Raw genomic sequence first — 27,315 nt, 5'->3', positions numbered from 1 at the left:
TTAGACTTCAGCCTCATCTGTTATCTTGAATAGTGCCCCAGTTTTGCTACTAGGCAAAAAGTGAAGAGAAACTAACACATTGTGTATTCAACAACATTTATCATTCTTTTACACTCTTCTGTATTAGTTCTTTTCTGCCTGTTTGTTTGTATATTACAGGCTTGGAGGGTAAGTGGCATGCAAAATTCTAAATAGTTTTGACTCTTGTTATCAACTATCAACCTTAGAATGAGCCTGTTGTGTCCAATGTTCTCTGACATTTTGATTTTTTTTAGGAGAACCCCTTTGAATGTGGGCTTTCCATGGCAGCTTTCTGACATACCATGTGCAAGCATAGTGTGCTATGAAAATAGTACACAGAACAAGTGCTTTTAAGAGCTTGCTCATTTTAGTACTGTGAGGTTATGAGAGAGACTTTCCCTGTGTTCAAAATCATTATATGGAAGCTGCTTTGAGTAATAGTCAGGACAATGTGGATATATCCAGAGGAAGGATTCAGGTCAATGTGAGGAAAGGCAGAGGGAGTGAGTGGATGGGAAGAAGTCGCGAGAAGAAACACGTTGATTACTGATGTTTATAGATCACCTCTCTCTGTAAAGAAGCCCAAGGTGTCCTACCACCTATGTGTACAAATTTTTTGTCACTGAAAGAGGATGAGCAAACGTGGCTGCTACTGCTGAAAGACTAGTCATACCTGCACTGGAATTAGCTGAAAGAACACTGAAATCCTACTCTGTACTGATAGGGTATAATCCAGTCCTCACTGAAGTATGTTATTGTGTAACAATTTCAAAAGGAATGGGAAATTGCCTTATTTCTAGATTACAAAGAAAATACAGGTACATAAAATATATTTATTTATGAGGCGGGGGGGAAAGAAAAAGCAAAATACCAGAGCACATTACCTTTCCCTATGACAGGTTGTGACAGGCTTTATTGACTAGCACTCTGTTTACTGTTTTTCAAAAGTTGATGCTGCCATTGGCACCAAATTTTGCTTACATTACTTTACTTACATTACACCAAATGTTACTTATATTACATTTACTTACATTAAAGTAAGGACTGACATGCTTCAAAATACATTGCTGGGGATTATCTTTCTCTCAAAGAACGGTTACCCAAGCCACACTTAGAAGAATAGGTCAGCTCTTATTGCAGCAAAAACCCATAGTAATTCACTATATTTGAGCAAGTCACCACATATTCAAGTATGGTGCTTTTCAATAATTTTTAAATTACTTCAAGGCAGAATTTGATGTTAGTGCTCCAAAAGCTAGATTCATTCTCCTTTGCTGTGCAAACATTACTATCACCTTTTCTGCACCTGCTCTACCAGTGAGGACCATGGATTTTACCAGATATGCTAGGATATAATCTTATAATCTCTAATTGGATTTTTTGGGCAGTTTTCTTTTTGTTGTGTTGTGAAAATGGTCATCCTAAATACTTCATGATTTTACTCGTGTTTCTTTTTCATCCAGGATAGGAAGGGGAACTAGCTGGTGATACAGTAATAATTGAAGATTATAACTGGCAAGTAATTCTCACTACATGGATAGATTTATAACATTAGCAAATCCTCCATGACTAGCCTGCAGCACTGCTTTTTGTCTGGAAGAACACTGGTTTTAGCCTGAAGCAAATTTTCATTGTGCCCACCAGATTTTGCTGAGAATAAAACCTGCTGTGACCACCCAGCACCTCAAGAGGTGAATATATAAGTGAGCATCAGAATTCCATAGTGCAAAATAGGCTGGGAATGTTGAGTTTATTGAATTAAATAGTAGTTTAAAGAGGGAGCTTTAAACTGGGTAACTATTACATGATTGCAGTGTAATCTTTCTCTCTGCAGTTTTTCTCTTTTAAAATGCAGGCATTGAGTTTATACATTTCATCATTCTTGCAGCTTATGCAATTTGGGTTAAAAATACATATATTTTTATTTATAATAAACATGTAAACTTGGTCATGGTCCATTCTGAATTTTTTGTATTTGGAAGATCTAGATAGAATGTAAGCAGAGATGGCAGAATTGCTTTTGAGTGTTGATTAATTGAAGTGTTACTCCTTTTGCAGAGTGGTCTTGAAGGAGGCGGAAAGTACATGACTGGGAGAGTAGGGGGAGGTGAATACTGCTACATTTTATACACCTTTACTGAATGTTATATCCCAGTTCACATGTCCACATCTGATGTTGGAAAAACTGGAAGGAGTTCAGAAAAAGAGATATATTAATTTAAGGCCTGGATAATCAGCTTTAGAATGGAAGATTTAAGAAGCTCAATCTATTTAGTTTATCAGCAGACAATAGAGGCTACCTGATAAGTCTCTAAGTACTTAGACAGGGCAAAGGTATCTGACAGGTAGATGGTTCTTTGTCAGGTAGATTAAGGGGATTCTCATTGCTGAAAGCTGAAGCTAGATTGGTTCAGACTAGAAATAAGATGCAGTTTTCTAATGATACAATTAAATAGGAACAGCTTACCAAGGGGTGTAGTAGACTGTTGCACAAAATACTCTCATAAGGCCCTGGTCCTTCACTTGGAAGCACACAGTGCTTTAGCCATCCAGAAGGCTTGGGTTTGAGACTAAAATAGTATGATTAAATTCTATGGTCTATTTTAACATAGAAAACCAGTACAGATCATAAGGAAGATTTTTGTTCTAACTCCCTAAAATTTCATACATTGTTACTGCTGCTTTTGTTAAAAAGATAGGTTCATGTGAAAGATGTGGTGATAAAACCAAAAAGAAGCCTTCTAATGTGGTGAGTGAGAAGGAACTGTCCTTTAACAGCAGGTAAAAGAGGAAGTAATGCTTTCCAAGCTCGCTTTGTGTTTTCTGGTAATCAAAACCACTGATAGCCCTCCAGTCATTAATTCTAAGCATAACTTAATCATTTACCAATGTAATTGTTGGCCTTTTCAGAAGCATTGCAGATAGTTTGTGCCTTCTCATTGTAAGATCAGGTAATTGACAGCTAGACTCAAATGCCTTCTTCGACTTTGTTTGCAAAGCAAAACAACCTTTGTCAGCAGGTTTTCCCTGGTGCTGCCTTCTTGGCCATGGATTTATGAGTACATAGCAGGTCAATCTTTGTGGTAGAGTAAAAGGCTCTGTAATTTCTAATGAATTGTATAAAAACTCATTTTATCCTAGTTTTGCAAAAGAGACAATAGGAGTTGTTTGAAAGATACTAGTATTTATATTGTTTAGTTCGCCTCTTTTTTTGTAAAACCATCACCAGTATAAGCGAAAGTGTCGCGTTTTTTCTTGGTTATTCTGACAGCAATGCAAATTAGTGCTGATATAAAGTAGATTCCTTAGATGGGAAAAGTTGCATCTGTGGGATTAAAGGAAGCACCTAACTTGCTTTTAGAGGTTTTCCCAACACCAGTGGTCCTATAACTCTTGCAAGCACAAAGTACAAAATAAGTGAAGAGCAAATGTGCTGCATCTTAAGTTTATAAATTCTTTGCCCTCATCACCTTACCAGTATTGCTGCCTCCAAAAATTGTAAAAAAAGAAGGCGTGAATTGGTGTTCTAAAAAAGAAAATAGGCAATATTGAATTTTATCAGGGTTTGGGGCTTACACAGCCAAAAACTAAAGAATTTCAGTACAGTGGAATAAACTTCGTTGTTGGTTTTGCTACAGTTGGAAGAGCTAAAACAAACTGTGAATTGGACAATGAGATTTGCTTCAAATACGTCTTAGTGTGTGTTCTATTGTAGAGCTGTGTGAACTTTGAAGCATCATGTGGGCTTTTGCTGGTTGGGAATGTACAGGGTCACACATATCCTGTGCTGCCTTGTAGTGATACCATGTGAGGAGATTCTAAAGGTTCAGGAAATCTGGGTCTTCCTCAGTTCCTTGTTGTTGCCTGTGACAATGTTGCACAACTTGATGGATATCTGATCCACCAGTTTTTGGCTGAGTAATTACATAATATTTAGAAGTTTACATTTGGAGTCACCTTTAATATTTCTTGTATAGTGAGCTGGACTGAATGTTTGGACCTTGTCATGGTCTCCTCAATAGGTATATCCTGTTCCAAACAAATGTTGGATTAGGTCAGGATCTCCTGTAAGGCTGCAGAATATTAAGAGCTGTGCTAAGATCAATCAGATGATTGGTCTGCTTAACCTTCCCAGCATCATTTAATCCATACCTGCATTCAGGTAAATTGTATTTGAGACTGTGGCAAATATGACAACAAAAGATGATACTTGCTTTGATATAAGGCATTTAAAAGGGTATTTCCTAATATGAAAGCAAGAATTCAAGAAGGAGACTTGAAACCCTGTAGGAGGGATAGATTAATTAAAAATTGGGGGAAATAGATAAAGTTACTCTGCTGGCTGGATGTGTCAGTGGTTTGCTGAGCTGTGTATTAGGCAGATCTGTATTAATGTTGCTGTTGGATAAAGATTTTTAAAATGTATGGAACCTCAGTGGTACTGTAGAAAGCTGAAGGCTTCACCTTCCTGTGAGATACTTTTCCTCATGGCTGTTACTCAAGCTGGAAGTTAAGAGCACTAAAGTTCTTACATGTCATCTGCTTTCTACAGGAACAATATACTTGTTGAAAAAAATCATTCTCTACGTTGTCATGCCACAGTATCAAAGTTTTCACTGGATTAGGACTGTCATCTTACTGAAGTTGTGCTTGCTTCAGCAGAAGTAAGATGCAGAGCTTCAGAACTTCATAATGCACATAATAGCACCAAACTATTCAGGGCATTTTCTTAGCTTTTTTTATCATTGTCCTACCTACAAAAAGGCAAGGGATTTTGAGCCATGTGTTTCCATCTGATGTCTATTGATTACAAAAAAACCCTTCCTCTCTTCCCGACTTCCCTTGCCAAAATGTCACTGCTTGCTTCTGCAAGAGACAAATGGCAGCAGTCATACCACAAGAGTCCCTGAAATGCGTGGAAGCTTGCTCACTTGCTAAACACTATATTCTTGATACGGCACGTAGGTCAGGTGCTGGCTCCAGAAGAGAAGTATGTCCATCTCTGTGTGTCTGATGGAATTGAAACTTTACTTCCTTACTGCCAGTCACCTGCTGAGAGAGAGCCACGCTGACCTGTCAGGAGGAGAAAATGTTATTTTTACTATAGTGACCCCTCAGGATGCTACAGGCAGGATAGGTTCTGCAGTATGGATGTGGAAGTGTGTAAGCTGATGTGGGAGCTTAAGGATGCAGAGAGCTAGCACAGAATCCTGACAGTTGCATCAGGCCATCTTTTAAATTGTGTGCTAGATACACTAACAGCAAACTGCAGTACAAATATACATTTGCAGTCTGAAAAAGACAAAGCACACAACAAAGTTAGCTGAATTAAGATGAGGGATGGCTCTGGAGTGTTGCTATATGCTGAAAATCTGCAGGCAGGTTTCTTAAAAATACATGCATATGTGTACACATACATTCATATACCTAGAAAATTTTCTGGAATTATATTTGCTCTTGGGTTTCAAGATTTTTGTTAAGTATCTGGTGATTCAAAATGACCCTCTTTCAAGGTATTGCTTACATTCCTTGATCTAATATTACAACTGTTTTACAATGTGCTGGGGCTCTTTTGCCTAAATGAAAACTGATTTTAATCTGTGATACATTTGAGATTGTTTGTCTTATTTGGCTAGTCATATTTTAATAATTTTAAAAATTACAAGAAATCATAATGTTATTTATCTTTTGAGTTTCTTATTTTGTTCCAGCTGCCTCTTTAACCGGTTTTAGCTATGAAAGTATATATTATAAACCATTAAGTGGAACTAGTGATTGGGAGTTGGTAGATATGTGTCTGTATTTTATATAGGTGGTATTTTAAGACAATATTTGTCCGTTGTCAATATTTTAAGTGAACTGTTTTGCTTGCCAGAAATGGCTTCCTGAGAATTCTTTCAGTGATATTGCAGTAAAAACATCATTTGAAAAAGACCAAAAGCCTATACTTGGGGTTTATATAGATACAAAACTTTCACATGAGATACTGGTTTGAAAGACATCTAGGGCTTAAGTATGTTTACTGTCAGTATTGAGTATATTGTCTTGCAGGTGTTTGGAACAGTTTGCCCTTGTCTTTATTAGCATCTGAACTGTTTCCTGCCCTGAGCAGGCGATCTGTAGTTGACATCTGCTGTCAGTTAAACATTGTTGGTTCCTTAGTAGACATGTTTCCCTGTGGCCTCTGGACAGTGAGTCTGGCTGGGCACGTGTCACTTTGATTTTGCATTAATGGTTTGCTTCTCTCTGCTTATCACCTCCTTTGGAGTGTAACAGTAAATTGATGGAAAGGGATTTCAGAAGAAAATCAGATCTTCTGATGTCCTAATGTAATAAAATACCTAAAGTATGGAGGCTTTTTTCTATAAAGGCAAATAAAGTAAACATGGTACTTCTGCATTTTAAAAGTGCAGCCACCTTTTAAGGATATTGTTGGTTACATTTTGGTTTGGTTAACGATTTACTCTTTCAGAATCAACAGTTTTAATGCTTTAGTAACGTACTTCTCTAAAGCACTTGGCAGGCTGCATAATAAAGTAAGCCTCTCAAGCTTTCTGTGAAGCATCACAGGTGGAGAAACAGTGAAACATGGAGAGGCCAAGTGACTAGCTCCAGATATATAAGATAAATCTCTGGTTGTGTTGCTGGAGTACTGTGGTTAAATGCATATGGAGATTGTGTGAGGCTGAGGTGAATAAAAAATAAATAAATTGCTACATATAATTACAACACATGGCGTGTTTTCAACAATATTCACCTTAGACATAGATCTTGTTATTTACACGGCATAGCTGGTTGTGTCTGCATGGGAGCTACATCCTCCTTACCACTGATATTTTTATGAAAGGTGATGGAGGACCAGGTATGTATGTGGGAATTTGGAGACTGACTAGCCACAGCTTTGCAGTTTTTGGTGCTGTCAAGTTAAGTTATAATTTTCCTTTATCTGAGGAGAGAAAGCTGCTTTTTGGTCTCCTCAGAAAGTGTCTGTCTTAAGGACTGTCTTACAGAAGAGATTTTGTCATTGGAATATGTGTACTTTATTTCTTATTGTTCTTGTTTTGTTTAATTGTTTTTAAAATTTGATGTTCTTGCAGTCAACCAAATGTAGGTACTTAGCAAAATCCAAGTCTCTAGTCAGACATCACTGGCAAAGCTTGCCTTGGAGTATTCAATGTATACAGGAATATCTGTGTACTGCACTCCAGTAACCTGTGTACTAAAACCTCAGATAACTTTGAAATGTGGGGTTCTTTTTCTTCAAAATTTGTGTTTAGATCAAAGGAGTTGGCAGAGTAGCAATTTGATGCTACTGTGTCTTCTATGCTCTTATGCTACTCCATAGCTTGAAGGTGACTTTCATTCTCTTTAACAGGTATCAGTTAATTATTTTCTTTTTAAGAAAGTAAGTTGACTCAGAGTGCTCCTGTGGATTTGGTTCATTCAGAGAGACATGTTGCAGCAAGGAACTTGCTTGCTGTGTTGTATGTAATATCTTATTTTACATAGTTTTGAGTTGCTCCTGCCTTTTTTTTTTTTTTTTTTTTTTTTTTTGTCATAGCTTTGTTTTAGTTAGAGGGGTTTGAGCAAGTGAAAGGTTGGAGGGGGCTAGAGGGGAGTGGAAATTACCATGGAGTAGAATGGGCAAGAGGAGCCAGGGGGAATTTGTCCGGTGGCAGTGTGTGGGAATGTATCATCTGAAGTTTCAGGGGATGTGTCCTGCCTAGTACTGTGACCTCTTGCCTAATTTGCTTTGTGTTAGTGCTTCAGATATGCGTAATGTGAAGACGATGGGAGCTTGCAAATCTTCAGAATCTGTTTGAAGGAGTCAAGAAGTGTGGTAAATGATTAAGGTTTTGTTTGCTTAAAGTGTCCTGAGTTTTGATGTGTCTGGGCTACTGACTGCTTACAGTTCCTTTGGTATGTGTGTTCAGCACTCTGTATAGGCAGATAAAGGGCAAAGTTTTCATTAACAGCAGCACAGCTCCCATCATGAATGATCTTGCTCACCTTACATGTCCCAAATCTTTCTTAATATTTCAGAATATTGACTGTTTTTAAAATGGGAAAATTCCTTTTTTGTGTAAGTCTAGAGTTTGTAAAATCTTGAAGTCTTCTGAATGTAACTGGGAGCCATGCAGTCAAATCTGTGCATGTGACCTGAGGAGTTCCTTATATTCTTGTATGCAGATGTCATGGGGATAACACAGTAATCCAGTCATTGAAATGTACTTTGTTCTCTAACTTTTAATAAAGTGAAATGCAATTCAAGTGTGTGAAATAGCAGTTGACAATAGAACTGGAAAAAATAGTGCTGTATTATTTGAATTTTTTCTTTCTTTCTTTCTTTTTTGCAATGAAGAAATATTCACCTGGAAGGAATGCTTTAGTTTTTTGGGGTTTTTTTAAATAGCATATCATTTTGGTGAAATTTTAGTAGAGATGATTTTATTCACAATTTCATCAGAGGTTTTGCAACAAGTTTGATATTTTGTAATGCTCTGTTTGCACAGATGAATGAGTCCTTGTAAGGTTATTGAAACATGCAGTTGTAAAGCACTTGGAATGTAAACACTGATTGTGAGCTAGCTGTGAGTATGTTATTTTAATAAGAATTGGGGCATGTTTTGATAATTAACTGTGCATGAATGATTACTAGTGATTTTTATGGTATTATAATTTCTTTTTCATTATTGCTCTCTTTTTTTTTTCTCCTTTCTTTGACAAGAAGAGTCATCTGTTAATTTCTAGTAGCTACCCTGTTGATACTAAATCAAAATAAGTTAATTGTGAATGGCCAAGTGGTCAGCATCTAAAACTGTAAGTGGTAAATAGTTACAGTATTCTCCTTGCTGTAAAATGTAATTATGAGATGAAACTTAGTATTCCCACTTTAACTATGTGGAGATTTAGACAAAAACTTTGAATCCAGGGTTAGATCTTAGTTATGCCTGTGTTTTCTACTGAAAGCATTAGTGTATTGCTCTTGAATTTAATAGGTGATGACTTTGCTAGTGTTAGCTGTAAAATTCAGGTGGTGCAAGAAAAAGAAATTGCTTTCACTTAAATGATGAAATAATAGCACAGTAGAAATTAGCAAGTTTTAGTTTGTGTTTTTGAAGAGTTTAGGATGAAAGACTCAGGAAGAAAAAAACAACTCTATTTCACTGACATGAAACCATGAAAAATGTTGAAAAAATGTAATATTATAAGATCTTTAGTAGTTTTCAAAATGCTGTTGCAAGTATCCTTCAAGTATTGCAAATATAGGTGGACTAATAAAGTTATAATTTTTCAGATACTAAATCAATAAAGAAATGTATAGGTATGGCGTCCAAACTGCCTTAATTCTATTGTATCATCATGTAACTATTGTATCATCATGTAACTATGCAGTAACTATGTATCCTAGTAACTTACTCAGAGGATGTGCTTCTCCTTTCTCACAGTTCTTGCAGGCTTTTTGCATTGCAGAAACATGTTGTTATAATCAAAATAAAATGAGTCTAGTTTTATAGACTACAAGGATTCTTTACTCTTTAATGCTTGCAATTGAGAGACAAGTTTTAAACAGAGTCAAATGACCACATTTTAGATATCAAATAACATATTGCACTTGAACATGGAGACTTAAAATAACAAGTGTGGTATGAAACGAATTTAAGAGGCTTTGAAGGTGCTTTGTATTTTAACACTCTGAAAGAAAGTGTATTTGGTACTTAAGAGTTCTCCTTAGGCAGAGGCTTTCTATGATGAAAAAATACTTATTATCATTTTGGATGGTATTTAACTGCAGAGTAGTTGGATAGATTATTCACAGAAGCTTCATTAACAGGGAGTTTACATTAACATGTTGTGTCTGCCATTCAGATACACAGTTCAACAAAGCTCACAAGTCTGTCCCGGACAAGATTGTTGAAGTGCACATCACTAACGTGGAGGTTCTGTGAATGATACTCCAAAAATGCACTTTACAGATGTATATGGTTTTTCCATGTGCTGTGCTGAGTAGGGTGTTAGTGCTAGTTAGCGTCAGTGTTAGTTTTTTCTATACTTGGGTATTTGGTCTCCTTAACAAAGAATTTTACAGACTCTTTTGATTAGAGTAATGATTCTGTTTGGTGTTGTATTGGCCTTCATTACCTTTCTTTTAATCCATGCACCGCATTAATCTCTTGCCAAACTGCTGGCAAGGTTCCTGAGGCTGGTACCTTGTACAGCTCTGGTGCTGCACAGCATACACAGTGCAGGCCTGTGCTGAGATGTGTTACATTCTTCAAAATGTGCATGTACCTTTTCACCGTGAAGCAGTTTCAGCTCATGCAAGCAGCTCCAGAGTTTGCTTCTGGTCTGCAACTTGGAGAACAGGCAAATAATTTTAAGTGGACAGATGTTCACTCACATGACTGCTGTACCATATTCAGGCTACTATCCGTTGGGGTTTTTTTTCAGAAGTTGAATTTTGTTGAATTCAGTCTTTTGGAAAAGTAGTAATACCAGTTGTGTTTTTCCAGATGAAATGCTGTGATAGGAATTAGCTGTCACTTATGCCTTTGTAATTATCACATAAAGTTGCAGATGAGTTGTTAGCATTTATTCAAATGTGCATAATAATGGATATACTTCTTTTCTTGTGTGATGCTTTTCGTTCTTAAATTTGGAAGTGTTTAATTATAAGTTACAAATGTATGTAATTGCTCTTCATGTACAGGGGAAGACACTAAGAAGTCAAGAAATTTGTCTAAAAGCTTTCCCCATAGGGGAAGAAGGTATGCAGGGTTTGACTCCTCCTTTGTCCACTATCCTGTTTGGATAGTCTGTTGGATTATGCAGTAATTAGTAACAGCTCTCCAAGGACCTTTACTGTTAAAGTAAATGGGGGTAAGTTTTGTTCCTTATGATAATGGAGAAGATATTTTTGTTAAGTGGGTTTGGTGAGAAAGTCTCCAAAGTGTTCTCTGTCCACGCATTGTGATGACTTTTTATTGCTTTATAAGCTGGAGTGTACTTGAAATCCATGAGACAAGGCAGTGTATTTTTGCTCTTCTATCTCCTTTTTCTTTTGTCAATTCAAGGCACTGCTGAAGCCAGATATGTGCCAGAGAATGGAGTGTCTCTGAAAAGCTGTGTCTTGAACTTTATCTAGGAAACCTCTTGTTCCAATGACCCTACAATTAGATAAATCATGGAGTGCTAGGGGGCACAGCCAACTTGAAGAAAAAAATGTGGATTCTAAACACATGAAGAATCAGTCTGTAAACAGAAGTGGTTGGTTGATATTTTTTAGTTGTTGAAGAGCTAGCACAACACTCTCAATACTGGATGAAATAAATTAGTAACTGCTTCCATGCACCCCAGTCTTCAGAAATAAATGAACAATTGCTTTTCTACACCCAAATCCTCAGAAAAGTATAATGCTGGAAGGGAGATTGCTTCTAAGCAAAGTTGACAGGCATCAGACTGCAACATGAGAGGTGTTAAGTGGTCTGCTCATGTCAGCGAGCTGTTGGGTGGGTGAGATTGATGCGGGAAGCTGGGTGGAGGTGAAAGCATCACTCTAGGAGCTGGTCGTGTCAGCAAAGGTTGTTGCCCACATTGTACATGTTTGTGCCAAGAACCTGAGACAGTCACTGAGCAGAGCCATTTTCAGCAGCTTGTTCAATATTGGTGAAATTTTCTTTCTGTGTGTTCTTGGGATGTTCTTAGCTGCCTAGTAAAAATGTCTGAGCCTTTCATATCCTAATTTCAGTTAGGTGTCAACAGCAATGAAGCTGCAGTGTACCTGCTGCAAGGAGTGATAGTGCAGGCTCTGTGCTGAGAAGGAGGCTCACTACCTTCCTGGTCAAATGGATCTGAAACATTTTTATTTTTCCTCAGTGTAGCACATCTCAACTCAGCCTGCTGATGCATGATCATTAGTGGTCTTCGTTTAAAGAGAAAGGCTTCTGAAGACTTAGAAATGCTACTTTGTGGTATTTGAATAAGAAATGCTACTTAGTGGTACTTTTATCCTTGAAGTACCGATCAAGTGCAGACTAGTAAGTCATTGCTGCTGCCAACTGGTGGAAGATGATCTACTGTTGTGCAGAACAGTGAGCTGGAAAGATCCTTGTAGTAGTCATGTATTTAAGATTAAAATTAGGAAAAACTGTTATCTTTCCATATTTTGAGTAGTTTATTTCACAAATGCCACCTTTTTCTCCTGTCCAGGAAACAAACAAAACAGCTCCAGAGACATCTGAAGCTTTCCCAAATCTTTGTTTGAAAACACAAAAAGGAAATTGTTGCATTTCTTTTGTTGTTAGATAGTGAGTATTGCATATGTGCTGTATTCAGTGTAGCAGAAATTGAAACACAACAATAATGTGATTGAGCTAATAAACTGCTTCTTTCTTTCATTAAAAGGAAAGAGCCCTCAGTAATACCTTTTATTATATTAGCATGTATGCCTTTGAGTGACAGTATTAAACCAATTATTTGTCTCAGGAGTAGGTGCTGTGCAACATAACAAGTTGATGACAGATGCAAGTAGTAAGTGTGTCTTCCATTGCTTTTCATTTCTTTCTTTTGCTTCTTCAGTACTACTAGATTGGCAGGTTACTTTAGAGTTGCCCTGTAAATCTTTTTAAGGTCTTCAGAACTGAAATATCTTGATGTTTCAGAGGGAAAATACTTTGAGTTTCTTCTGCTCATTCTTTAGTTGATAAAATCTCCACAGGTTTCTTAAGGCCTTTTTTTGCTTGATGATTTTTACTTTCGTTTAATGGTAGCAAATTTCATGATCTTGTCTTGCTAGTGGAGTTTGCTCCTTTATAGGGTGGTCATTTTAACTGCAAAGCTTTGTTTTGTGGCTTTAAATTGTGGTTGATCCTGTACTTTTGAGGAAGTGTTAGTGACACTCCTGAAGGAAGGAAGGAGGTGGAAGGAATGGAATACCTCTGAATGCCATGTATATATATTCTTTAATGTGTTTGTACTGAAGAGTTGATGGACACTTTAGTGGCATACAGACTTGTATTGATCTGAGCCCTTCATGACCATATTCTTTAAGGGTTGTGTTGTGTTAGAGGTAAGAACATTATCTGAGGTGTGCAGCAGGCTCCTGTCATGGACTCGGTTAGTCCAGCAAAACTGTGTTTTTATCTCCTGCAGTAAGGACAAGTCTGCTGTACCAGCACAGAGTGCTGCATTGCCTGACCTGTTTGTAGGCAACTTGAACCAATAGGAGCATATTCCTATCCTGGGAAATGTTTGTGGTGTGCATGAAAGTGTACAATATAAATCTCAGTGTAATAGCTGATGTATATATGCTTTTTCAGACAGTACAAGTCTGATTTGACTGATTGCACTTGCAAAGATAATTATTCCCTTGAGACAAAAATTCTTAGAATGAGAGCTGTTTTCTGGAGTTGTGTGATAGTGGAACTATAGGCTGCTTTCAATTTGTAGGAATTTTTTTACAGTTTTGTTCGAGTGGCCTTGGGTAGATATTTTGTATGTTTGAACTTTGGTTAGAAAGTTTCTCATTCATCTTTTCACCTCCTGTTATTCATTAATATTTTTTTCATGTATTTTTCCTTGGCATAAAGTCCTCTAACTGAAAAAACCCCACAGCTGAACATTTTAAGCAGTAGCTTGATCTGTATGCCTACAAGAAAGAACTAAATCAATTTCATTTGAAAATGTGTGTAGGAAAAGGATTATGTTATTAAAAGTCTATCTGAAAATAAGTTTCTTTGGATAGTTGAGTTACATGAGAGGCAATATTCCTGAAAAGAGGTGCTGGTATAGGTGTAGGAGGCAATTCAGAGAAAGCTCAGAGAATTGGCATAAGAATTCTTTGTGTCCTTTTCAACAGTATGTTTAGACAATAAATTTCCATTTAATATGCAACTGTTGATTAAGAATGAGCAGACACTTTCTATCTTATGTGAGAAGAGAGTTAAATTAAAAGATGCTCTTGGCCTTGGCTCTTTTTGTAGGGAGAAGTGATGATCAATGAAATTCTTAGCATTTTGTAAAATTACATAGGTGAGATTAACTATTTTATTTTTATCAGTGTTTATTTACTCATTTACTCATCATTTTCCCTTCTATAAAAGTTGGTCATTTTCTGAGAGATACTTTCCTGATAATGCTATTTTATTTTCAATAATAATAATAATGTTGCTAAAGAGGTGGCCTAGAAAGGTGTGAAAATTTCATTTTTGTAAGACTTTCTTTAATCCTTAATAACTTATATCAAAAAAACAGAATTTCTGTCAAGATTTTCACACAGTGCTTCTAAAACACACTGCAAGTTATCTTATTAGTTGCTTGTTCTATTGTCATAGTGAGGTCCCAGCCAAAGTGAAGGGCCCCATTGTGGTCCCAGTGCATGGACAAATAGTAAGAGAATACTGAAAGGCTGCAATCTAAACAGGCAGGGCAGACAAAGAGCATATTATCCTGATTTTAGAGATGGGATACTGAGGCACAGAAAAATCTAATCAGGGTCATGCAAGAATGTTGTTTGGGAGCCAGGAATTAAGCCAGCTCTCTCCTTCAGTCCAGTTGTACTGCCTTAAACCAGAGTCACTCTTCTGCAGAAGATAATACAGCTTTGCAGGCGAGTGTGTGAGTGCCAGTTGTGTCTTGCTGAGTGTTTATGAAGGAAACACCAGTTGGAGGATTAAAGTCTGTTGCATGGCAGTCTGCACAGAAGAAATAGGAATGAAGGGGTTTTTGTGGCCATGGGATTTTTCTTCCTAGGACTGTTTTACTGCATAGTAGTGTGCATCTTCTTAGTGTGCATTGAAGAAAATGAAAGAAGGAAATCTGCTATCCTTGTAGTATTTCATTACTAGCACTCCAAGTGTTTGAATTAATAAAAGTATTGCAAACTAATTGTATTTAAAACATTTATTTTCGCTCCAAATTCAGTAATCCCTAATATGACTATTAGTAGTCCCTAACATGATATATTCAACATTTCCTTAAAAAAAAAAAAAAAAAAAAAAAAGAAAATGTCAGTAAATGTCAAAGAAGTTATTTTCCTTTCAAACTTTATTTTTTAGACTACTTCTATTTGTTCATTTAATATAAAATCATTGAAGCTATGAGGGAAATGGGGGAAAATAAGTACTTTAGTACTCACTCTGACTCACTCTAAAGATGATATGTAGTACAAAGGTACTGTTGTGAAGTTTACAGATGGATTGTTAAATTATTTTGATTCTTTGTCAAGCAGCATTTGGTATCTCCAGAGCTTTATCTTACTGCTTCTACAGGACCAGTATGTTCATGATGTTTTCAAACCTGTTTAGTTTATTTGGCTATGTATCAGAAAGCTTAATCATCTTCATGCAGAAAAATCAAAAACAGAAACACTGTGTATTTCTATGAGTTATTGTAGTTAAGTTGCAGGTGACATCTCTTCCTCTGTCCAGGTGTATTTTCCCAGCATAGAAGTTGTCAGAGTCTACCTGCTGCAGAAAGTATGGATGTGGTGCAACCCTCTAACTGTTGCTGAAGGTCAAATGTCTGATTCCAGAGAGCTATCCATCAGTCTGAGCTGAAATTTAGTGCCATCATCCATGAACGGTACTACTTTGCTGACAAGTTTCATTTGCAGTGAGACTTCTCTTGATACATATTTGAGAAAGGATGGTTCTGTTGCTCTGTGGTGGCTTGTGAAGACTGCCTAGTCAAGGTGCATGACGTTCACTCTGAATTATGAGGGAAATGAAGATGATCTCCAGCCATTCCTCCCCTTGTGTCTGCCTGTGGAATGTTAAGAAATCAGAATTCTAATGTAGAGATTGATGATTTTCCTGCACATTCTCTATCCCTTGTATACACACCTGTGTGCAGCCATGCTCACTCTCTGAGGTTTTGATAGTGATATATGTGAAATCTAAGAGAAACCCACTGTATCTGCAGGGTTAGAAAGTCTCTGATCAGCTCTTTGCCATGCTTTCCATGTTCAGGAGTCTGGGGACAGTTACACTATATGTTACATAGATGGAATGTCACCTCTTCTTCTGGATATGAAGTACATGGTCTGGATCCTTATAATGTGTCTTTTTTCCCTTGCCTTTAGTGATTTAATTTCTGCTGTCATTGGATAATACTGTTGCTGTCCTGAAGATTTCCAGACATAAGCAAGATGAAATTTGTAGCTGAAGGTGATACCTTTAATTAGACTAAGTGCATCTGGTTGAGAAAATAGAGATATTTGGTAGCACATATCTCCTTAAATCCCAAAAGCCAGATAGATCTAAATGTTAACCTGTTGTTTGAAGATACTGTTTACATTTACATTACTTTTCTAGCTTGATTTTGAACGCATTAAAAGCCTGTTTCTTCCTTGTATTTTTCTCACCTAGATTTGAGGGATATTTGGTAACTTATTTGTGGAAAAATTATTTTGTTTTCGGATTTTTGTTTGGTTTTTTATTTGTTTATATCTTTGGTTCTTAATATGGTTACTTGATATCTATTTTACAATATAGCAGGATTTTCTTCTGGGTATTGACTGTACAGTTTTATAATACAAACTTCATAAGCAGTTGCTACAGTACCTGAAATATGTTATTGTATGTAAAATAGAAGGCAATTCAAAATCCAAGTTCCTGAGGAAGAAGCTCCTTTAGATAATTACCCTGAAGTACAATCTAATAATTAAAGAAAAATGTAAGAACAATTAATGATTTTGTAGCTGTTACTGGAGTTGCTACAATTGCCTCATGTTCTTATGTTATGATTACGCTTACCTTACTGAAAACTAGGTACTGTAATTGAGTGATGTGCATTTCAATTACAAATATTGGTTTTATTGTCCTCACCCTGCTAAGCTGACATGAAAAATGTAGATTTTTTTGGTGTCACAGGTATGCAGCATACTTTTTAAGGTGTGAGTTTTGTGTTTTCCAGTATTCTTGTGATATGTTAATCTGATAGCCCAGGCAATTCTGATCCTCTATTGCCAAATTACCTTAGACCAGGATGGCAGATAGCCTACATAGATTACATAAAAGACTTCAGAATTATGGAAGAACAACATTGTCACATTTTCCTGTGCTTATTTCATTCTTCTCTTTACTGATATGTAGTCGTATGCAAAACAGTAATGTCAGTGTTGCCTGGTTTACTTTATAATCCCTTCCAAACAAAGGTTGTTACAAAAGATATGCAGATATGGTTAACCCACAATATATGTTTAGATCACTGGATCCCACTTATGAACTTTTGTTTTTCTTTTAGTATGGCTCTTTGTGAATAGAAGGTACCATTTCCATCTTTGGTACCATTTCATTATGCCTAGATAAGGCCGTGGAGTTCAAAGCCTTTCTGCGTCACTGGGGTGGTATTTATTATTTACACTGTAATTAATAAACTATTCCCACATTCTTCAGGATTGCCACTGTCCTCATGATTGCTCTAACCTGGGAGGCAGCATACCATTCAGCCATACTGGACTGGTTTAATGGTGTCATGACCTTGACTCTTTACCACATGACACTTAAGTCTATTTGCTGCTTTTTCCCTACCTTTTTTTTCCTTTATGATGATCGTGTTTCATTTATTATTGCTGCTCCTGAGAAGGCCAGTATTTCTGTTTTCTTCTCATTGATTTTCTTTCTCATTTGACTTTTTATCATGCAGAAACTTAAGTTCCTTGTATTAGGACCTGAAGGGCATCGGTCAGGATTTATGACAGTTATGTTTGGTCCTGTGTTAGTTCTGTCATGAATATTTTAATTTTATTTTGTCCTCAACTTCATGATTACTTTAACCATGACCTGCATTTTTCCATCAGAAAATGATCTTGAACATTACTCTTGGCTCTGACCCTGAAGTTAGCCACAATTTCAGCAGGATCTTGAAGTAAATGACATCCAGTGATCTCTTGCAGCTTAAATCATTCTGGGATTAATTTGCAACTGTGACTGACATTTTCAGGGGTAAAATGCAATTTATTCTGGTGAACTAATTACTGAAGTGACTTACTGGTTTTTGTGTAAGAAAGGAAAACTGCACTCGGGGGAGAATAAGCTCATGTTAAATGGAAAGAGTGTGACATTTATTTCTATGATAAGACCAACCTGTCTATGCAAGTGTGTTTAACTGCTGTCTGAATAATGCCCTGAAGATTGTCTTTTTATTGTTTCAGTTTCAAGTTTCAATTCACCATTCAAATTACTTAGTTTTTTAAGTAATCTCAAATGTAGAGGTAATCTGCTGCACTGAAAGATTTTGTACTTTACACCAGTTCTTGAATGATGTACAGATTTGTTGCTTCTGTGGAACAAGAGGGAAATATTGGGCACAATTCTAGACATAGAGTTTAAAAATGTGTAGCTCTAGGAGCTTGAGAAACCACATGTATTCTGTTTTGTCCATTGCCATTTTTGCCATTGCTTTTTTTTTTTTTTTTAGCTTTTCTTTTTTTAGTTTTAAGCCAGTCTTCAGTGTGTCTTGAATAGTCTTTCTCTTCCCCTCCTTACTCCCCTTTCCTCTCTTGGCACATAAACATCACTAATATTTTTCAAAGCAGGCTTTGTGGGTATATTTAGCGGAGCAACAGATATATAAGTGAACGTTTAAAGTGTGTATAATTTATAGGAAAAGATCATCATTAAAACTCAATTTCCCACGCAATACTGTGAGGTCTTACTGTTTGACAGCCTTAATTCTGCAGTGGAAGAATGTTTTAGATTACTTCTAGCTTGTGTTTTATTATACAGTGGGATGTAAATTATTATGAATTATATAATAATAGAGAAGGAACTTTGTAAGTCATTTGCCTTGGATTGTTACTAAAAATAATTCCTTTCTGTGTGTTACTGGAGAAGATAAAAAGTCGTATCTGACACCTGCATTTTTGTGTTTGTGTCACAAATTTGCAGAAGCAACATTTTCTATATTTCTATGGTATTTGTGTTCTTAATGCACATTTCAACAAATTGATGTCTTACAAAACTATGTCATATGGCTACAGCTCTCTTTTTATTTGCAAATGTTAGTAATATAGCACCTACAGGAGAAAGTTGCATTCATTTTTCAAGTGCCATAGCAAAGTATACACAAAGTAATAATTTAAGATTTTAATCTATGAAAGTAATTTTGAGCAGGCAGCATTCACTGTCTCAGATTTCCACCTATATAGAATATCTTTCCCATAATATGGGGCACTTTTGCATCCTGTTAGTTCAGTAGCTCATTTTCAAGCAGGCTTTTGTCATTGTATTGTGTCAAGGGGCACGACTGTGTCAGTTGTGGTTCATTTTGAGGGGATGACAGTTCAGCACTGCAAGGAGTGAGGTATGTGTGCATGGCCCTTTTGGAAAGTCTGTGGGTACCGAAAAATAAGTTGCCACTTCTTTTTGCCATCAAGAGTCTACTTTGAATTTGCTGGAAGTATATTCCAGTAGAGTGGGGCAATTGTGATGGGGCTATGGGGTGCTTTTACCTTGTGGGAGGGCTGGGCTAGTGTGTGGTGAGTCATGCACGCTGTGGTCACTTTGCTTCACTTCTGGGGGTAGGCAGTTTTTGGTAGAAAATATATACTCTTTACAGTTGCTTTTCTGTCCTTCCTTTTTCTTTTTGAACCTTAATAATTATTTCAGTACCATTTGATAGTCTCTCGCCTTACTCAATAATTATCACCTGTCTTTTTCAGTGGTCTTGCCTCTTTCCATGAAAAAGTCTTTCCTGGGCTGACTTTAGAGACATGGTTTTTTCCCCAAAAGTAATCTTTTCTGAAAAGCTTTTAATGATTTTTTTCTGACTAAGCAGTCAGGAAAATGTGATTATTGCCTTTAGAAGACAGTTTTTTGTTTGGAGAGGCCATTGTCTTTTTTTGTTGCACACAGAAGGTCTAACTTGTCAAATGGCTGCAATTTGATCTAAGAATGATACCAGTGTCTAAAATAATCTTTCAGTCTTGGTTATTTTGAGTAGAACATGGCAGCATTGAACTGTTCTTATTAAAAACAGAAAAATCTGTATGAAAAGATACATAGCTGTTAATCTTTTCTACTTTATTTTGAATTTCAAATGTTCCTTGCTTTATTCATTGTACATTCTCTGATCTGGATTGCATTTGTAGTACTATTGCATCTAATAAAGTGTATTCCCAGTTGGACTTTGTAGTGAGATAATATTAATATGTTGTGCAATTTCAATTGAAAAGTAATTTATATATCATTACAAATAATGAATTTAATCATGAAGCCAGATTTGTGCCAATCTGGTTAACATGAATAAACTAAGAGAGGTAGTTAAACCTGCTTGGACTTACAGAATTTTATTTTCTTAAAATCTTGCATAGTGAGAGTTTTAAGGAATCTTAAAAGCCTGAAATACAGTGTTTAATTTAAGTTTTTAATCTATTCTGATTCAATAATAACAGTATATTTGTATGCTGTGATCTTATTTTCAACCTGTAGTCTTGTATCCTCGAGATTCTTGGATTATTTTAAGTGGACTTTTGAGAGGGGGTTGATAACTTCATACAGAAGACTCACATTTACAATAGACACCTGCACCTGCACTGGGCAGGCACCTGCAAAAAGAAAAAACTTCCAAAATGCTGCTTCAGGATGTCATTACTCTGCATCTGTGCATCCTTTTGATGCTGTGTGTCTCACAGCAGCATTTTGGTGTGTTCTCCTACATGTCTGTGCAGTTTCTTTATATATCAACCCACATGGAGTATGAAAAAAACCCACCCTCAAATGGTGCTGTTTACCTGTTAGGTGCAGTGGTGTTTGCCAGGGGAGTGGAGCAAACTCACAGGACTTTTCCTTCATTGCTCTGGCTCCTTGGCAGTGCCTGATGAAAAGATAGATGGTTTTGTGATCCTGTGAACTAACCTGATTCCTTTTCCCACCTATATCCTTCAATGCTTTTTGCTAGTATTAATACTTTATGTTTTTTATAAGTTATTCCCTGCAGCCAGAAATCATAAAAACTCAGACTCAGACCCAGCCAAACTTTAGACACCTCAGAGCTGGACACGTTTTAAAGGTTAGGATACAGACCTGTGAAGGATAAATTAACTTCAAGAATTTAAACTGGAAAACAGTTGTAGCTTTTCTGTTTGTGAAGGGCAAAGTCTCTATGTTTTCGCAAGAAGATTGTCACCGTTCCTTTCAAACAACAGAAAAAAATATTTTGAGGTGTTTTAACCATTTAAAAAATATTTCATAACTGTAATTAAATGCATGTTTTTAGGCTGAGACTTTGGGTCAAATCATACCCAAAAGAAGTACTCCTTTCTGTGGAATTTACAGTGCTGTTATTGGAAATCTATTAGTTGTGATCAAAACTATGCAGATAAGAATTGCTATTGTAAAATAATTGGTTTACGGTCACTGAATTATCATATTAAAAGAATAAATAGAATAAAAAGGCCTGTTTTAGTGCCTGCTTAGGGTTTTGTTTATCTGTTTGATTGAACTTAACTTGGCACTTCTGGCTTCACCAGTACTAACACTAATTACACCAAAGGAGTTTATATCTCACCACCAACATTATTTTAAATTTAGGTTGACTGTGTTGATTGCATTCATCTAGCTGTACTGCATTTGAAGGCTTGGTTAGTGCTAGACCAGCACTGCAAAGGTGTCATGCCTGGTTGACCTTTCAACTGGATTTCATAGCCTGGTACAAGCAGTAACAGAAAGAAAGGGTTTTAGTTTTCAGTGGATAAAGGAACAATGCATATAATGTCATACTATGAAATACCTGCAGGTTGGTGGGGCTGGTTTGTGCCCAAGAGTTCTTGAATGAATCTCTTTGGATCTACTTGTGGTACTGCCTGTATCACCATGAGAGTGATGTCCTGTTCCTCTGGACCTTTTGGGAGCTGAAGACATTTTGCACTTCATCATGCCAAGCACTGCCATCATAAGCAGTGATGTTACCTACAATGCCAGAGGCCAGGGCAGAATTACTTACGAAAGTAGTTCTAGGGCCAAAATAATTGCTTTAGTAAAAAACTGGTGAACTGAGGTACCTGCTTGAGTCAGTTTTTGAAAGATATCACTATTCTTTAGAAGTACATGACTTACTGGAAAAGTAGGATTTAGTTGTTGATGTTTTTCAATCACAGCTGTTGTTTTACATGTTTGTTCTCTTGATTTTCCTCCTGTTTAAAAAGCACCAGATTAATATTTCAGTCTACATTTGTAAATTCTGTAATAGATTTCAGATGCTTCTGAATAACACTGAAATTTACAACATTTTTATTTTTATAATCTGAGAAGTAGTGTGATCTGTGGAGTCACTGCTTGGCATGGGGTTACTGGTACAGCAACACATACATTAGCAACACTGGGTATGGTGACATGATCCCACTGAAATGCATAAAAGTGACTGAAGTTTCTGTCCTCCAAGCTGTGGTGGATGAGTGTGTGTGCTTGTTCTTAAGTTATAACAATGAAGAGTAGAACAGGTTACCTCACTTGTAATGTTAGAGTTCTGAGGGCTTCAGTTGGTAATTTAAGCCCATTTTACTCTGTTTGTAATGGCTTAAGAATGCATGTATTGCATTATGTGTTTCATCTGAGAGGGACAAGTGCCTGTCATCATCTGACTGTACCTGTCTTTGGATTTCATTGAATTCCTCATACCATCACCAAGAAATACCTTATTAACCAACTTTGTCTCTTCCCACAGTATTTGTTGGGGACAAACAGCAGGGTGTCAGAACTAGGGAAGGGCATTTGCACAGAATCAGAAATTTCATAAGGCATGGCATTCCTGGCTGTATTTGAAGCTGTAGGATCCTTGACCTTGGTTACTATAACTAGCTTTTTCAAGCAACTTATAGTCAAGCTTAGAATATTGTAACATAGAACATAACCTATGCAACATGTTTTCTATAATGACCTTTAGGCAGAGATTAAAAAAAAATATTCCTTTACTGTTTCAACATTTGACCAGTACAGAAATGCTTATTCCACTTCTTCATAGTGAGTGTTAAGAAAAGGTGTTGCAGTCTGTGTTCTTACTCAGACTGAGGGATGACCTTGAAACCCAAAAGAGGGAAAAAAATCTCTTTAACATAGTAAGAAGCTCTTACAGAGCAATGTATACATTTGCTTTGTGTAAATTATTATAACAGTAATGGCCCCTACAGTATTTTCAGGTTTTTTTTCTTAATAGATATTTAAAGCATAACTTCTAATTCTTGTATATATTTTTAACTTTCCCACAGATATGCACTTATTTGGCCATTATCCAGCTCATGATGATTTCTATCTTGTAGTGTGCAATATCTGCAATCAGGTAGTCAAGCCACAGGTTTTCCAGTCACACTGCGGTAAGTGAATGTTTTCTTTCCTGAATTACAGTGCCAAACTGGCGTATGGCTCTCTTAAGAATCATTGCAAACAATCATAACAGAGGCATTGCAAATAGACGTTTCTGGTTATCTTGTGTTCTTTCCACAGAAAATACCAGCAATGCCTTCAAATAAGCATATTTCCTGTAGAGGAAGTTAAATTAGTTGTTCTGGGAGCTGAGCTTTTCAACTTGTTACACTAAATTAACATGTTACAACAAATAAATCCTGTTAGTTAGAGACTAGCTAGGCTAAAACAATTATGACCTAACACTGGATTGTCTTTTATCAAAGCTGCAGACTGAGGTCTCTGGTACTGATCTACATTAACTAGAAGTTGGATGTTATGGATTGTTTTCTGATGGGATTCATGCATATCTCTGTATAGGGTATTTTTTTATATTTATCCTAAGGTTTAAATTTTTTACAAAATTGGCATTTTGAAACACATTTCTTATATTAACATTTTCAAGAGAGTCTTGAGAAGCACATGCATATGTTAATTTCTCAGTTAGTATGACAACAAGGTGATGATTTTTATGTTGACTATTGGAAAGCAGAATTACTCCAGTTAGAATTTTTTTGTATTGGTTAACAAATACTTCAAATTATTTCTGAAAACCTTCATCCCAAGGTCTGGTTTATTTATTATTTATCTAGTGGTTTATTTGTTATTTGTCCAGTGATTTGATTCTGTGGTGGTTTTTTTGTTGCATTATTATTTTTTATGGTGTGCAAAGAGTGACTGGACTAGCTAGCTTTGTATGAGGTTTAATAAAATCTAGTTTAATCAAAATAATTTGAAGATGGCTGCAAAATTACGAAAGGCAGCTTCTACTGAGGATGGAATCAATTAAATACATTAAGAAAAAGACTAGTCCGGCAAGATTTTACTTGTCTAAATACAAGTAAACTTCACAAATCGTATACCTGTTTTAGTCTTTTTGGGAACAAACAACTCAGTAATGGAAAAATGTAAGTGGGATGAACAGAAAAATAGTTTATTTATTTTTAAAGACATATTACCAAAATAGTGGGTTGTGTTTGTATGGATAGACTGCTAACAGCAAACCAGGAGCAACTGCATTCACCTTGGGAGGCAGTTCAAAGACTTGCCGCCAGCTTTGACCTAGATTGAAATAATTGTAAAAAAAATTATTATAGTGAAATACAGCTTTCTATCCAGTGAATGAGAAAAGGTCTAGGAGTATTTTCTGGGGTTATTCATTTATAAAAGAGCTTATTCATTTAATGGTGGGGGCAGGTGTTGATTTTAGTGTGTTAACAAGCCATCATGCTATTTTTTTTTAAATGTATTTATTACCCTTAGTCTTGTATGGTTCCTTTCTGCCTGGCTTCAGGTATCTTATGATTGTTTCAGTAACAGAAAAGCTTCTCTGTATGTGGCTGTAGGTACAGTGGGTACATAAACATGGAACTGGTGCATGGATAAAATGTGCTTCAGGACAGAAGGAGCTGTGGGAGGCCTTGCTGTAGCCTTCCAGAGCTGTGCTCTTTCCTGGGCATTAGCCTGCTTTGGCAAGCAGTGTGAAAGCTGGTCCTGTGTTCAGGTAGTAGGCGCACAGAATAATGTTACTTTTAGGTGAGAGTAATTTCCTCTGTGTTAGAAAGGATTTTTGGGCTCTTTGTAAGTAATGTATTGCCAGTGTTAGTGTAATGCATGTAAACTACAAAGATCCCATGAGTTACTGACGGTTTTTCTCTTTTCTCCATTACTCCATTATTTTTACTATTCCCTTTACTTCATCTTCATTATTTTAAGCAATTCTTTTACACTGGGTGATTGAATGTTAAGTTATGAATTGCTTGATTTAAAAGCCTAAGGTCAGTAAATACTTGGGGAAAAAACTATACTGTGTTAAAACAAACCCAGAGAATACTGAAAATAATTGACCAGAGGTCTGGAAGATTGTACTTAATCTAGTCAGACTTGTGTCAGGAAAGTTATACTGGAATATTACTGAAAGGCCTGTGAAAGGGCTTTAAATAAATAAATAAATAAATTTAAAAAAGAAGAAACAGTAAAGGCAATGTACTAAAATATAAAAGAAATTTTAGAAGGTCTCTTCAAAGTCTCATGAATTGTTGTAAAATAATTTATTTTTAAAAAAATAATCTCTTAAAAATACTCATATACATGAAATGCATCTGCTAATTTATTGTTTTCATTAGATATAAGTAAAATTTAACGAAGACCTACACAGAAATGCTATTAATTGATCTGTAATTGCATTGTGTGGTTAGGAAATTATAGAAATCTCCTGATAGAAAACACATCAACCATGAACTACTTGTGGTTGAATAATTTTTTGCTGGATGTGTTATGGTCCCAGTAGTCCATTGAGAAAGGCCTGGACAAGGCCTCATTTGAGACATTGATTCTGGCTGCGTAGAGCTCTTTTGTGAAGCAGGAATATTTAATTTTCTGTTCTGTTTAGAGTTTTATCACCTTCAGACACATTCATTTTAGTGGATCAGACTTTCTTTAATTAGAGGGTGCAACAGAATGCTTTTAAATTCAGTGATGCCAGGCATGTCTGTCAGTACACTTTGAGGTGTTTTAGACTATCACCGTTACCACAAAACGCATTATTACACAGGTATTGAATTGCTGCTTCAAAGCTGTAATACTGACAATGGAATGAGAAAGCATTAGAAGGCACTACTGGTTTTTTGGCTCTTGGAGGTTGTGTCATGGGGAGTCTTTATTGCTGTTGACAAGGGCTTGTAGAGATCTATCCCAGAATCTCCCACAAAGTGTGGTTTGTTGCTAATATCCCTGGTAAGATCCAATCCATATCCTCTCAGTAAGAAATTAAGTCCATGCCAGGCACATGCTTTATGTTTCTGGGTTCCCTGCATTGTAACTTGAAGGTCTTGGCTTCAGAGCAGCACTGGAATGCTTTAGTTTAGCAGAGGTTTTTGTAATACTTCTCTTGAGCCCTTGCTGGCATCTGCCTTTCTCCAGAGTGTAAGAAGACCCACTGTTTCATTTGCCTGTGATTTCAGACATGTGGCAGCCATCCTTGTTGATGGCTCTGCGAAGTTGTGAATATCATAGAGGCAGATGTTGTTTTAAAGGTTTGATTCCTGGAATATCAAGCAGAAAAAAAATCTGGTTGTGCTTCAAGCTATTTTTCATGGCAGGCAGTGCATCATAGAACCTTAGGCAGTAGAAATCAGGAAGGTGAAAGAAGAGATCTGGATAATTAGAGGACTGACTTGCTGGGCTTGAAAGTATATGTAGTGAACACTACATAAAGCTTGGTGTTGCAAAGTAGCAGATCTGTTCTAGCCTGTAAGTCAGAGAAATACTGAGCTGTTTTTAAGAACAGTTTCACATCCTTGCATCTGCAGAATAAACATATCCATTTGTAAGTATTAAAACCATTAATTTATATATGATGTAAGCCTACCTGGAAGAGACTTGCTGTTACAGGCTGCTGGATAAGCCACATAAATCAAACAAGTTCTTGAGGTTGTTTGGTATTATTTTGCACTTAGAAAATAGTATATCATAGTGTCATCAACAATAGAGTTGAAATAGTGCTTCTGAAGCCATTTCTTCATTTCTTTTGAGTAACTTCTTGTAGTGGTACAGTATCTTGGATTTGCTTTTTTTTTTTTTTTTTTAAATGTATGAACATGTAGTTGTATTTATTCCTCCACAAAGTAGTTTGAAATAAGAAGTCAGTCTGGATATGCAGCTTGTAGCATTCCTAAGTGTACTTGGCATGTAAGGAATAGTAGTTTTGATTTTCAGAAAATTTTAATTTGTTCTCAAATGCCAACCTCGGTGAAGATCGCTTCTTGGAACATCAAAATATTGTGCCATAGTACAATACTGAAGTATGATAATGTTCTTTCTGTTTGTTTAGGGGTTTTGTCCATCTGTTTTCTAGGAGGCTTTTAGGCTGGCAGTCTATGCTTAACTCTGTCCT

General features: G+C 36.4%; 1 protein-coding gene across 4 annotated transcripts in view; it reads left to right on the top strand.

Annotated features, from left to right (window-relative positions):
* Positions 1-27,315, top strand: part of ATXN7L1 (ataxin 7 like 1) — a 110,595-nt gene that overhangs the window by 12,423 nt on the left and 70,857 nt on the right. For 3 of the 4 annotated variants that reach the window (XM_030291710.4, XM_012568889.5, XM_030291703.4), the window contains exon 3: positions 23,228-23,332. The exons of the other annotated variant lie outside the window; for it this stretch is intronic. In XM_030291710.4, coding sequence (XP_030147570.1) covers positions 23,228-23,332 — 105 coding nt within the window. The remainder of the gene's footprint in view (positions 1-23,227; positions 23,333-27,315) is intronic. 4 annotated transcript variants of the gene reach the window in all.

This window comes from Taeniopygia guttata, chromosome 1A (assembly GCF_048771995.1).
Source record: "Taeniopygia guttata chromosome 1A, bTaeGut7.mat, whole genome shotgun sequence".
In the NCBI taxonomy this organism is placed as follows: domain Eukaryota; kingdom Metazoa; phylum Chordata; class Aves; order Passeriformes; family Estrildidae; genus Taeniopygia; species Taeniopygia guttata.
Note: the sequence above shows the minus strand (reverse complement) of the source record. Positions and strands in the feature narration are given on the sequence as shown.